Raw genomic sequence first — 14,183 nt, 5'->3', positions numbered from 1 at the left:
CAAATTGTTTCGTATTCTACTTCCGTGTGTAAATCTTCACTTTGTACTTCGTAGGCCGTCCAGATATGCTTCCTGTGTGTGCTAACATGTGTGTATATGTTAGATCAACATTGTTCCTAATTGGATTGGTGTTCGTTTCCTTTCCAGCTTTTATGCTGTAGTAGTACCAGTCCTGGAAGGACACAAACAAACACCAAATTCTGTTAAAAAGTAGGAAAACACTTTAAATCTACCGGATGATAATAGGAAAAGATAAACCGTGCGCACTGATCCACACGTGTCCTACGGGTCCATCCACCGCTTCCCCGGCTACAGTCTTATCCTTCCACGTCCTCTCTTCCCCATTTGTTAATTCCCCATTTCTGTTCGTAGAGAGGCTTCCATGGCGACACAAAATGCAGGAAATCCATGGAAGCGAGCCAGGAGGAGTGACAATGCCAACCACCTTGCTGCATCCTGCGACGTAATGAAGGACGATGGATCCCCGGGCGGTACCTCCACGGGTGTTGCAACTCCATGGAGGTGACACACACACAAGGGGAGGTGGTCGCTCGTCGGCATTGCTGACGATGTGATGCGGTGCTCAACGATGATTGTCGGTTTAGCGACGCAACAACTCATCCATGCCACACTGTATGGTGCAACCTTGAGTCAACACAGCTGGTGCTACAAGTCACTTGCGGCGGAGCTGGAATGGAGCGCTCATCGCCGACAAGCTGCACCACAGCATACCCATGGAGCTTCACTAAGGGGGGGGGGGTTGTGATGAAGCTCCGTCGAGGCCGTCTAGTGGTGCAATGGAGCATCATTGGTGCTGCAACGGTGATTGCGGTGAGCGGCCGATGGGGGCACGACAACTCCGGCAATGTTCACTTGAAGCTGCAATGGAGTAACGCCGGTCCGTCGGAAGCATACTTGGCGCTGGTACGTAGCTTCACCGGACTCTCTTGATGTGAGCCCATGAGAATTACCTAACCCTTATAGACATAGACAACACATAGTATGGGTTAGTACACAACATGAAATTGACAATTACTTACCATACCACGGGATCCCATGTGGTACATCATTTGCGTTTGTGTGATGACCAACTTTGAGTTAACTTATTGATCTTCATCTTAGTCAATATTTATCTTAGATCCATGAATAATCTTGATGTCTTGATGGCCCTATTGATTTCTTGTTAGGCTACATTGCTTTAAGAAATGATTGCCAATATCCCAATTCATCATGACCATATCAAGTTTCACTATGAATCTTATATTGGCTATAACTTGCTCATCTTCATGATACAACATATGACCTCATCATGATCCTATTTTCAAGACATATGTAGAGTTCTTATTTTTAATTATTCTCACAAGATCTTGATCCATCATGGCTTAAACCATAAGCGAGAGCATGAGAATGTCTGAGATCCTCAATGAACTCCACATATATCACATTAGTTCATCACATGGAATTCATATTGATTGTACCATATTTGGTTCACTCATTGAGGTCATCCTTGATGCATGCACAACAATATGTATATGACATTCATTTAGAATTCATTCGAGCTCCTTCTTGCATATTCATGGAACAAGCATACTTCAAATCATCCAATATTCTTCATGTATTGCATATAGAACATTCCTTCAAATGTATAACTCAATGCAAACATCAGTCCATTAGGGTTGTCATCAATTACCAAAAACACACATGGGAACTACATGCACTTTCAAATGGGTACTTTCTCGAGAAAGAGTTTCTCTCGAAAGAATTGAGTGAGAGGATGGTGGAACCTGATGAGGTTATTGAACCAACACTTCAACCACAGAGTAGAAGAGCGGAGGAAGTTGTTCCTATGGCTCCGACACGAGTTGAAGTGGAAGCCAATGATGGTGATCATGAATCTTCATATCAAGTCACTACCAAACATAGTAGGTAGACAAGGATACACGCTGCTCCAGAGTGGCACGGTAATCCTGTCTTGGAGGTCATGTTGCTGGACAACAATGAACCTACGAGCTATGAAGAAGCGTTGGTGGGCCTGGATTCCGACAAATGGCTGGAGGCCATGAAATACAAGATAGGATACATCTATGAAAACAAAGTGTGGACTTTGGAAGAACTACTTGATGGTCGTGAGACTATTGAGTACAGATGGATCTTTAAAAGGAAGACGGACGATGATGGTGAATGTCACCATTTAAGAAAAGCTCAACTTGTTGCAAAGAGGTTTCTGACAAGTTCAAGGAGTTGACTATGATGAGACTTTATAACTCATAGCGATGCTAAAAGTATGTTGGAATTATGTTAGCAGTTGCTGCATCTTGCAGATGGATTTCAAAACATTGTTTCGTCGATGGTTTCCTTGAGGAAAGGTTGTATGTGATACAAGAGGAAGGTTTGGTCGATCCTAAAGATGCTAACAAGTACGCAAGCTCCAGCGATCCTTCTCGGTACTGGAGTAAGTATCTCAGAGTTGGAATATGTGCTTTGATGAGATGATAAAAGCTTTTGGGTTTATACAAAGTTTGTGAGAAACGTGTATTTACACGGAAGTGAGTGGGATCACTATAGAATTTACGATGAGTATATGTGGTTGACATATTGTTGATCGGAAATGATGTATGATTTCTGTATAGCATATAGGGTTGTTTGAAAAGTGTTTTTCAAAGGAAAACATGGATTGAGCTACTTGAACACTAAGCATCAAGATCTATAGAGATAGATCAAAACGCTTCATAAAACTTTCAATGAAATGCATGCCTAGACAAGTTTTTGAAGGAGTTTAAAATAGATCGGCAAAGAAGGAGTTCTTGTCTGTGTTGTAAGGTGTAAATTTGAGTAAGACTCAAATCCCGACCATGGCAGGAGAAAGAGAAAGGACAAAGGTCGCCCCGTATGCATTAGCCATAGGCTCTATAGTATGCTATGTTGTGTACCGCACCTGATGTGTGCCTTGCCATGAATATGTCAAGGGGTACGAAAGTGATCCAGGAGTGGATTACTGGAGAGCGGCAAAAGTTATCCTTAGTAACTAGTGGACTAAGGAAATTTTATCGATTATGGAGGTGATAAAAAAGTTCGTCATAAAGGGTTACGTCGATGCAAGCTTTGACACTAACCTGGATGACTTTGAGTAGTAAACCGGATTCGTATAGTGGAGCAGTCATTTGGAATAGTGCAAAATGGCACGTGGTAGTAGCATCTACAGGATGACATAGAGATTTGTAAAGCACACACGGATCTGAAAGGTTCAGATCCATTGACTAAAAACCTCTCTCACAAGCAAGATATGATGAAACCCCAGAACTGTATGGGTGTTGGATTCATTACAATCACATAGTGATGCGAACTAGATTATTGACTCTAGAGCAAGTGGTAGACTATTAGAAATATGTCCTAGAGGCAATAATAAATTAGTTATTAGTATATTTACTTGTTCATGATAATCGTTTATTATCCATGCTATAATTCTATTGATTGGAAACTCAAATACATGTGTGGATACATAGACAAAACACTGTCCCTAGTAAGCCTCTAGTTGACTAGCTCGTTGATCAAAGATGGTTAAGGTTTCCTAGCCATAGACAAGTGTTGTCACTTGATAACGGGATCCCATCATTAGGAGAATGATGTGATGGACAAGACCCAAACTATGAACGTAGCATATGACCGTGCCAGTTTATTGCTACTGTTTTGTGCATGACAATGTATCTATTCCTATGACCATGAGATCATGCAACTCCTGGACACCAGAGAAATACCTTGTGTGTATAAAATGTCGCAATGTAACTGGGTGACTATAAAGGTTTTCGACGGGTGTCTCCGAAGGTGTTTGTTGGGTTGGTATGGATCAATACTCGGATTTGTCACTCCATATGACGGAGAGGTATCTCGGGGCCCACTCAGTAATACAACATCACAATAAGCCTTGCAAGCAATGTGACTAAGGAGTTAGTCACGTGATCTTGTATTACGGAACGAGTAAAGAGACTTGCCGATAACGAGATTCAACTAGGTATAGAGATACCGACAATCGAATCTCGGGCAAGTAACATACCAAAGGACAAAGGGAACAACATATGCGATTAACTGAATCCTTGACATAGAGGTTCAACCGATAAAGATCTTCATAGAATATGTAGGAGCCAATATGGGCATCCAGGTCGCGCTATTGGTTATCGACCGGAGAATGTCTCAAGTCATGTCCACATAGTTCTCGAACCCGCAGGATCTGCACACTTAAGGTTTGGTGACGTTTCAGTATAGTTGAGTTATGGATGTTGGTGACCGGAGGTTGTTCGGAGTCCTGGATGATATCTTGGACGTCACGAGGAGCTCCGGAATGGTCCGGAGGTAAAATTGATATATATGAAGTCCTGTTTTGGTCACCGGAAAAGTTTTGGGCTCATCGGTAGTGTACCGGGAGTGCCAGGAGGGTACCAGTGCACCACCGTGAGGGGTGTGACGACCCAAGAGCTTAATGAGCTGTGAGAGGAGGTAGACTAGCCCTTGGTGGGCTTTCCGAAGCCTCCCCTAAGGGCCCATGCGGCTGGAGTGGAAGGATAAGGCAAAAAAGCCAAAGGTGGAAAAGGTGGAAAGGGTTTCCAAGTGGAGAGGAGGAATCATACTCCTAGTAGGATTGGAGTAGGACTCCTCCACCCCCAATTTCGGCCAAACCTTGAGGGTTTGAGGCTGCCTCTTCCGCTCCCTCCCTCCTATATATACTATAGGATTTAGAGGGAAGAGCTAACCCTAATTGCCACATGCTGCCTCTTCCCCTAGGTCGTAGTTCTTCCTGTAGTCTAGTTCGGTGGTGCTTAGGCGAAGCCCTGCTGGATTAGTTCACCACCACCACCACCATGCCACCGTGCTGGAGAACTCATCTACCTCCCCATCCCTCTTGCTGGATCAAGAAGACAGAGATCTGATGTCTACTACACAACCTTCTCCTTGTAGACGTTGTTGGGCCTCCAAGTGCAGAGGTTTGTAGGACAGTAGCAATTTTCCCTTAAGTGGGTGACCTAAGGTTTATCAATCCGTGGGAGGCATAGGATGAAGATGGTCTGTCTCAAGCAACCCTGCAACCAAATAACAAAGAGTCTCTTGTGTCCCCAACACACCCAATACAATGGTAAATTGTATAGGTGCACTAGTTCGGCGAAGAGATGGTGATACAGGTGCAATATGGATAGTAGATATAGGTTTTTGTAATCTGAAATTATAAAAACAGCAAGGTAATTAATAATAAAAGTGAGCACGACCGGTATTGCAATGCGTGGAAACAAGGCCTAGGGTTCATACTTTCACTAGTGAAGTTCTGTCAACAATGATAACATAATTGGATCATATAACTAGCCCTCAACATGCAACAAAGAGTCACTCCAAAGTCGCTAATAGCGGAGAACAAATGAAGAGATTATTGTTAGGTACGAAACCACCACAAAGGTATTCTTTCTGATTGATCTATTCAAGAGTCCGTAGTAAAATAACACGAAGCTATTCTTTCCGTTCAATCTATCCTAGAGTTTGTACTAGAATAACACCTTAAGACACACATCAACCAAGACCCTAATGTCACCTAGATACTCCATGGTCACCTCAAGTATCCGTGGGCATGATTATACAATATGCATCACACAATCTCAGAATCATCTATTCAACCAACACATAGAACTTCAAAGAGTGCCCCGAAGTTTCTACCGAAGAGTCAAAACGTGTGCCAACCCATATGCATAGGTTCCCGATGTCACGAAACCCGCAAGTTGATCACCAAAACATACATAAAGTACTCACATGAATATCCCATTGTCACCACAGATAGACATGTGCAAGACATACATCAAGTGTTCTTAAAGACTCAATCTGATAAGACAACTTCAAAGGGGAAACAAATTCATTACAAGAAGGGAGAGGGGGAAGAACATCATAGGATCCAACTATAGTAGCAAAGCCCGCGGTACATCGAGATCATGACATCTCAAGAACACGAGAGAGAGAGAGAGATCAAACACATAGCTATTGGTACATACCCTCAGCCCCGAGGGATAACTACTCCCTCCTCCTCATGGAGATCGCCGGGATGATGAAGATGGCCACCGGAGATGGATTCCCCCTCCGGCACGGTGCCGGAACAGGCTCCCGATTGGTTTTTGGTGGCTACAGAGGCTTGCGGCGGCGGAACTCCCGATCTAGGTTTATTTCTGGAGGTTTCTGTATTTATAATACCAGATGGCATCGAGAACAAGCCAGGGGGACCCACGAGGGAGTCACGAGCCCCCCAGGCGTGCCCAGGGGGTGGGCGCCTCCCTGGCTCGTGGCTTCCCCCGGACTCCTCTGTGGTATCTTTTTCTTCTGGTATTTTTGATATTTTCCATAAAAAATCACGACGAAAGTTTTATTCCGTTTGGACTCCGTTTGATATTCCTATCTAAAAAGGTCAAAAACAAGGAAAAATAGAAACTGGCACTCGGCTCCAGGTCAATAGGTTAGTCCCAAAAATAATATAAATAGTAAATTCATGCATATAAAACATCCAAAGTTGATAATATAATAGCATGGAACGATAAAAAATTATAGATACGTTGGAGATGTATCAAGATCGTCATCGAGTTGTACGTGTGCTGAACGCGGAGGTGCCATCAGTTCTACACTAGATCAGGATGGATCATTATGGGATTGCGGGACGGATCGTGATGAGATCGTGGGACGGGTTGTGATTTGGATCACGAAGATGTTCCACTACATCAACCGCGTTATATACACTTCCTATTAGCGATCTACAAGGGTATGTAGATGCACTCTCCCCTCCCGTAGATGATCATCACCATGGATAGGTATTATGTGTGCGTAGGAATTTTTTTGTTTCCCATGTGACGTACCCCATCACTTGCAGGTGGAGTTCATCTTGAAGCTGAATGTGATCTTGCAGCTGGAGGTGAGCTTGATGTTGAGGTATGTGTTCTTGCAGGTGGTTTGAAATAAAAAAGTAAACCTTGTTGTTATTCATACTCAAGTGTGATAGTTACTTAAGAATACATAAATACAAAAAATTAAACTACAGTGGGAAGGGGATTACCCCATGCTTATTTTTCCTCATTACTAAATCTGGTTTCAAAGGTTGCTTGTAGTTGGTGTACCTATGGCGTTGGAGCCCACAATTACCACATGTTATAATGGCCATTCTAGAAATGTCCTTTGGCTTTGGAACTTCAAACCTACCCTTAATCCTCTTTACTTTCTTCCTTCCTCTCTTCACATGGAAGTCAAGTGGTTCTATGTATGGCCTAGGAGTCTTTGTCCAATCATGTTCACCAGGAATAGGGTATATCATGGGTTGATATGATGCCAGGTACATAGGATTTTTGAAGAATTTTGAAACATAGTCCTCTGGACAACTTTTTGTCTTATTAATTGCTGATATAGCATGGTTGCATGGTATGCCAGACAAGTCCCACTTTCTACAACCACATGTGTACTCTTCCAGGCTGACTGGATGTGTTTCCTGTCCACTTGTCACTTGCCATAGATTAACACCAGCTTGAATTGGTTTGCAAAATCTAGACCTCTCCTTTTCCGCCTCCAACTTCTCAGCATAATGAGGTATGATCTCCCACATAGATGCTTTCCTCTCTCTCTATTCCTATGCCACCTCACCATCTACTTGTCCTTAATACCATCAACCATAGTCCTAATAGGGTTTTTTCCTAAAATCTAAGATGTACTTATTGAACATCTCTAACAAGTTGTTAACAACCAAGTCTATCTTGCAATTAGTGTCAAATGCATGTGTAGCTCATTTGTGTTTTGCTATTCCATTCAACCACTTCCAAGCTTCCTCACTCTCATTTTTCAGATCATTCATTGCAATGTTAAACTTGTGTTGATTATAAGCATAGCTCGCATTATCCATACATTTCTTTAGATCTCACCCCTAAACCAAGCATTTTGGAAATTTGCATACATATGTCTAAGGCAAAAACTTTGATGGCAGTTTGGAAAAACTTGATTTACTGCTTTTAGTAGCCCCTGTTCAAATAACATAACATAGTAAGCTACTTCAGTATTGATGGTATAACATAAATATAAACAGGGACATGCATGCATACCTTTTCTTTATCAGACATGAGTGTGTAAGGGCCATATTTCCCATATTCACCTCCAATACATATCTTGAGCTGGTGTAGAAACCAACACCAGTTTGATGTGTCCTCATGTCCAACTATAGCAAATGCTAGTGGAAATATATTGTTATTTCAATCTCTCCGAGTGGTAGCTAGGATTTGAGCACCAGTATCCAGCTTAATAAAGCACCCATCAACACCTAATTTTGCAAGAAAGCAACATTTGAAGTCAACATCTATCATTCACAAGGTGTGGTCTAAAAACATTCTATATAAATGAAATAAACATGTTACTAACCAATGAATTGCGTGCATCCATTGAGAAATCCCTCTCTTGCTCCATTTATGCGGAAGAACATAGCATGAAACCTTGGTCTAGGATGTGGCCTTTTTGTTGTAGGTTTTGGAGTTACTATTGTCACAACAACTCTAATTCTAGGGTTTGTGTCCATGATGGTTTGAGCATAGTCCCTCAGCCTGGGATACTGCTGCTTGTGCTGTCCTAATACGACTTCCACAACAAGGTTCTTGGCCCTATAGGCCATGTGCCTGGGCACATCAACACCATACTTCTCCTGGCAGTTGTCAATCATAGTTGCTATACTGGTGCTTGGATCAGTCTGAACAGTGACTCATAGGTCTTTGAAAGCCACTTAGCACTAACACTAGATGACTCTGTACTGCTAGGACAAGTGTATTGCAGCCTCATCTTCTTAATAGAAAATTTATTTTCCCCTTCGATCACTGCAGCAACTATGCATAACTGGCAGTTCTCATTTTTGCAGCATGCAATTATCCTTTTGTCTGAGTTTCTATGGTACCTGAAATTCCTTGCGTGTGTAATGTTCAAGCTCAACAATGCTTTTCTGAATTTCTGCTGATTCTTAAAGCACATGTACATACACAACTGTTAATGTGGTTGCTCAAGTTTTTCATTGTACCATATCCTAGGTTTTATTTTCTTGGCCCTGCTTTTCTTGCATTTTTAGGACAAATGATGGTTCCTCATATCCATCATCCTCACAGCCAAACAACACCCCATGATGTTCCTCATCTGATGAAGGAATGAAATCAGGTTGCACCTCCACTAAAACACTAGAGTGTGACCTGGTTGTGGGACATCTACTCACGGGTAGCTTTTGTCTATTCCTTGCAGGTTGATGCATGGGTGGTTCTTCTGCTGAAACACAATCCACCTCCTCCTCCTCCTCAAATAAATCCTCAACATTAGTGTCACCCACATAATGTAAGTGCTCCTCTTCTCATTCTTCATCTGAATCTTCATCTTCATCTTCTGCATCAGGAATCTTGTAATTCTCCAGGCTGAAAGTGTTGTTATGACTATTATATGCATTCTCCTAACTAGTACTCTTATATCCCTTCTGCTCCTCTTCGTCAAACACAACTTTCAGCTTTCTCCTACTCACATTTCTACTCTCTTGTGTGCACATAGCAGCATGTTGAGTAGGTTGCATACTACTACTGCTGCTTCCCTGACTATGAAAACCTACACCATTATCATCAACAGCAAAAATACCTGGATCACTGAGATCATACACAACATGTGGTTCATATAAGATTGTAGCCGAATCATCTATTCTCGGATTAATGTTGCCCTCTCTAACAAATCCTGAACTGACAGGTGTTGCTGCCCTCACTAACAAATTCAGCACTAATGAATCCTCATATTGCTTCTTTAGTTGTTGCAATTTGATGTTTGTGTCAATCAGTTCAAGTCCATGCTCTCTGTCAGCTCCTGCAGCAGTATTCTTCATGTGGTACAATTCATCATTGAAATTAAATCCTACTACTGTCAACAATGCGTACATATTCAGAAATGTGACATGTGAGTTGCAAATCTTCCTATCCAAATTATGCCCAGGATCAAAGTGAATCCTAACATTCCATCTAGCATCATCTGACCTACAATCCAGGACAAAATGAAAAAATTTCAGTTTGTTACAACACAAACCCTAACCCTCTGATTTGAACATGACAAAATAAAAAATGGAGGGACTTGCATCACTGCACCTGCTCCACTGGTCCATTGATGGCTTGTGGTGGGGTTGGGCAACCTCATCTCGGTAGCCGCACCCGTTGCTCCATGGACATGGGGCTCCTCCTCCTCTTCCTCGTCGCCGGTGTTATAGGATGAACTGGAGCCATCCAGCCCCACATGGTCATCGCTCCCGAGACCAAGAAGCTCGTCGTAGCTGCCCACGACACCGCCGCCGCTGGGTGGGGGGGGGGTGAGGATAGGGGGACGAGAGGGGAGAGGACGGAAGAACTCGAGCTAGGGTTCGTCAGGGGGACGACTCGGTTCGACCGAGCCGGCTAAGGCCGACCACGCCAGCCTCGTCCCAGTCAGCGCACCGGCACACGCCGATTGGCCAGCGTGGCGCCTGACAGGTGGGCCTGGCGTGCCAGATACACGATCAATACACGCTTATACGGCTGTCAGTCCATTTTGTAACAATTATGCCAAATAGTGGTACAGAATTGCGACATGCAGAGATAGTGGTATTGAATTGCGACATGCAGAGATAGTGGTATTGAATTGCGACATGTTGTGATGGTGATAGTGACCCGTTACATGCGCAAATGTGGTGTGTCCATGCAATTAACTCCACATGTTTGGGCTTCACCGCACAGTCATCAACGGCCCCATATGTTGTCACCCCTCGTCAGCATATGAAGTTTAGTACTCCCTCCGTTCCTTGATATAAGGTGTATTGATTTTTAAGAAAAAGATTCAAAATATAAAGTATATTGCATTGAACCACTCATTTGGATTTTTTTTAGGGATCTCATTACATTTCCTTACATCACGCAAGCTCCTCTATCTTCTGATGTCAATTAGTCACATGTAATCTCATCCAAAACTTGTGAAATTTTCCCTTCACATGCATTCTTTAATTTCCGTATCAAAAACTATACAACCTATATTTAGGAACGGAGGGAGTATTAAAGTAGGTTTTTCTCGTTAAATTTAAGTATTCATGACGTAATTGACTCATCTCTAAACGGTTTATAATTTCTTATCATGTGGGTTGCGTTGCACGAGTGTTTGATGTCAATATGATCTTTGGCTTGGCAAAAACAAAACAAAATCTCTGAATAACATCCCTGATGGCTATTTAAAGGTAATTAGAATTATCAAAATCATGATTAATCCTATTTATAGAGTTAGTCTAGTCTAAATCCAGAAGAGTACTTGGAAGAAGGTGGTGGCGACGAGTGAGCGAGCGGTAGGCGGGAAGCTGTGATGCATGCATGGCCTCATGTACAATCAACCGGTCCTCGATCCCGGCTTGTGCGCGAAACTCTCGTGCTCATGGCCTCTCCGTCACCCACCTGGCCACCTCTCCTGGTCATGCATGGTCGATCGCGGCTCGCGCGCGAAGCTCTCTCGTTGCCTGGGCGGTCTCTGTGCTGTATAAAAAGCTATCGATCATGGCCATCAGACCACGCAGAGCTACCGATCCTCTTCCTCCCTCCACGGACATCTGCTCCATCCAGCAACTAGCTTGCAATGGCGCCTCAGCGGCAGCAGCAGCACAAGGGCGCCGTGGTCGCGCTCTTCCTGTTGGCCGCCTTCGTGGCCGCGCCCGCGGTTGTTGCCTCCAGGCCCGAAGCCGGCGGCTACGCACCCGCCGCGCCCTCCGAGGCCGCGACGCCGGCCGAGCCCGCCGCTAGCACACCCGCCGAGGCGGCAACGCCGGCCGAGCCCGCTGCCGACGCGGCAACGCCCACCAAGCCCGCTGCAGGCTACACTGACTCTACACCCGCCGAGTCCGCAGCCAGCACGCCCGCCGAGGCGGCGACGCCGGCCGAGCCCGCCGCCAGCACGCCTGCCGAGGAGTCATCGCCCGCCAAGCCCGCTGCGGGCTACACTGACTCTACACCGGCCGAGCCCGCTGCCAGCACGCCCGCCGAGGCGGCGACGCCGACCGAGCCTGCCGCCAGCTCGCCCGCCGAGGCAGCGACGCCGACCGAGCCCGCCGCCAGCACGCCCGCCGAGGCGGCGACGCCGACCGAGCCCGCTTCCAGCACGCCCGCCGAGGCGGCGACGGCCGACAAGCCCGCGGCGGGCTACACTGACACTACACCGGCCGAGCCTGCCGCCGATGGCACTACGACGCCGGCCGCAGAAGGGAAGGCAACGACGGTCGAGCAGAAGTTCATCGAGAAGCTGAACGCGGCATACAAGATGGCTCTGGACGCGGCCAATGCGGCGGCGCCCGACGACAAGTTCTCGGTGTTCGACGCCGCCTTCAACAACGAGGTCAAGCAGTGCATCGCCGGGATGCCCAACGGCGCCAAATTCGTCGCCATGGTCAACCGCGCCTTCAAGATAGCGTACAGCTCCGCCATTGCCGCCCCCACGGCACAGAACAAGTTCTCCATCTTGGTGCTCACCCTCACGGAGGCCCTCCGCTTCATCGCCGCCACCGTCGAGTCCCACGCCGTTAAGCCGGCCATCGAGGAGGTGGTCGCCGGCGGCATCAAGGCCGCGGCCGGCGCGCAGCAGGTCATCAAGAAGCTCGACTCGGCCATCAAGGCAGCCGTCGCCGCCGCCAAGGAAGCTCCGAAAGCCGACAAGGTCGTGGTGTTCCAAGCCACCTTCAACAAGGCCATTAAGGACCAGATGGGCCCCGCCTATGACGAGAGCAAGACGATCAATGGGCTTAACGCCGCGTACAACGAGGCCATCGCCGCCGCCGCCGCGTCCAAGCCCGAGGCTAAGGACACCGACATCGAGGACGCCTTCGCCAAGTCAATCACCTCCATGGCTGAAGCCGCCAAGGCTGGCGCCGAAGCTGCGACCGAGCCCGCCGCAGAAGCCGCTAGCAAGCCTGCAGCTGACGAAGCAGGCTACAAGCCCGCAGACAAATCTGCTACTGAGCCCGCTGCCGAAGCCGAAGCCGCCACCAAGCCAGCGGCGGAAGCTGCCACTGAGACTCCTGCTGATGCCAGTTACAAGCCCGCGGCCGAAGCTGCTGCCGAGCCCGCAGCCGAAGCTGCTGCCGAGCCTGCTGCCAAGCCCGCAACCGAAGCCGCTCCTGAGACCCCTGCTGAAGCGCCTACCAAGCCCGCAACCGAAGCCGCTCCTGAGACCCCTGCTGAAGCGCCTACGAAGCCCGCAACCGAAGCCGCTCCTGAAACCCCTGCTGCTGAAGAGGCTACCAAGCCCGCAGATGCTGAAGCCGGCTACAAGCCTGCCAAAACTGCTGCCGCTGACAAACCTGCCAAAACTGCTGCCGCTGACAAACCTGCTGCCGCAGGCGGCTACAATCTGTGAGCTGCTGGCGCTAGCTAGCCTTTTCCCTTCGTCATTGCATTTAGCCGCGCGGTCGAAACAGTGCCATTGGTGTAATAATTATTTTCGTATTTTTGTCTAGTAGTTATGCGATGGTGCATTGCATGGATGTAATCCCCCGTGACAATTCAGGTTAAGTCCCCGTGAGCCGTGATAAATCTTCAGTTATGCTAATTTATACTGGATTGGTATCTTTTTCAGCCCCATTCAAAAGAGTTTTGTCACTAGCTCATGTCTTTGGTCTATTTGAGGTCCAATTATTCCCTAATTAGTACTTCCTTCGTTTTAAAATAAATGTTTCAAGCTTAATACGTCTTTATATTAAATTTAATACAAAGTTGAGTGGAGGGAACTTTAGGAACATGTGTGTGTATACATCCCCTATATGCAAAACAAAAATAGCAATTCAACCCCAAGTCAAAAAGTTCTGATTTTTTTTTAATAAACTTGACCTTTCATTGTACTTGTAAGAAAAATTCCATAAAAAAAAATTACACTTTGACTTCTTTTGCCTTATCTCTTTATCCCTAGTCGCATGGGCCTTTAGGGAAGGCCTTGGCCAGCCCAATAAGGGTTGGTCCACCTCCTCTAACAGCCTATGAAGTCCTTTGGTCGTCACACCCCTCCCGGGGGTCCTTCGGCAACCTCCCGGCACTTCCGGTACACTACCGATGAGTCGAAACTTTTTCGGTGACCAAAACAGGACTTTCTATATATCATTCTTTACCTCCGGACCATTACGGAGCTCC

The 14,183-nt window shown here is 46.1% G+C and overlaps 1 protein-coding gene across 1 annotated transcript; it reads left to right on the top strand.

Moving 5' to 3' along the window:
- Positions 1 to 11,646: 11,646 nt before the first annotated feature.
- Positions 11,647 to 13,633, top strand: LOC123405004 (major pollen allergen Lol p 5b-like). Its single transcript, XM_045098881.1, has one exon. It carries the CDS (start codon positions 11,647 to 11,649, stop codon positions 13,414 to 13,416), a length of 1,770 nt encoding a protein of 589 aa, XP_044954816.1. The 3' UTR covers positions 13,417 to 13,633.
- Positions 13,634 to 14,183: the final 550 nt, after the last annotated feature.

This window comes from Hordeum vulgare, chromosome 6H (assembly GCF_904849725.1).
Source record: "Hordeum vulgare subsp. vulgare chromosome 6H, MorexV3_pseudomolecules_assembly, whole genome shotgun sequence".
Taxonomy (NCBI): domain Eukaryota; kingdom Viridiplantae; phylum Streptophyta; class Magnoliopsida; order Poales; family Poaceae; genus Hordeum; species Hordeum vulgare.
The sequence above is the reverse complement of the archived record's forward strand: the minus strand, read 5'-3'. Positions and strand labels throughout refer to the sequence as shown.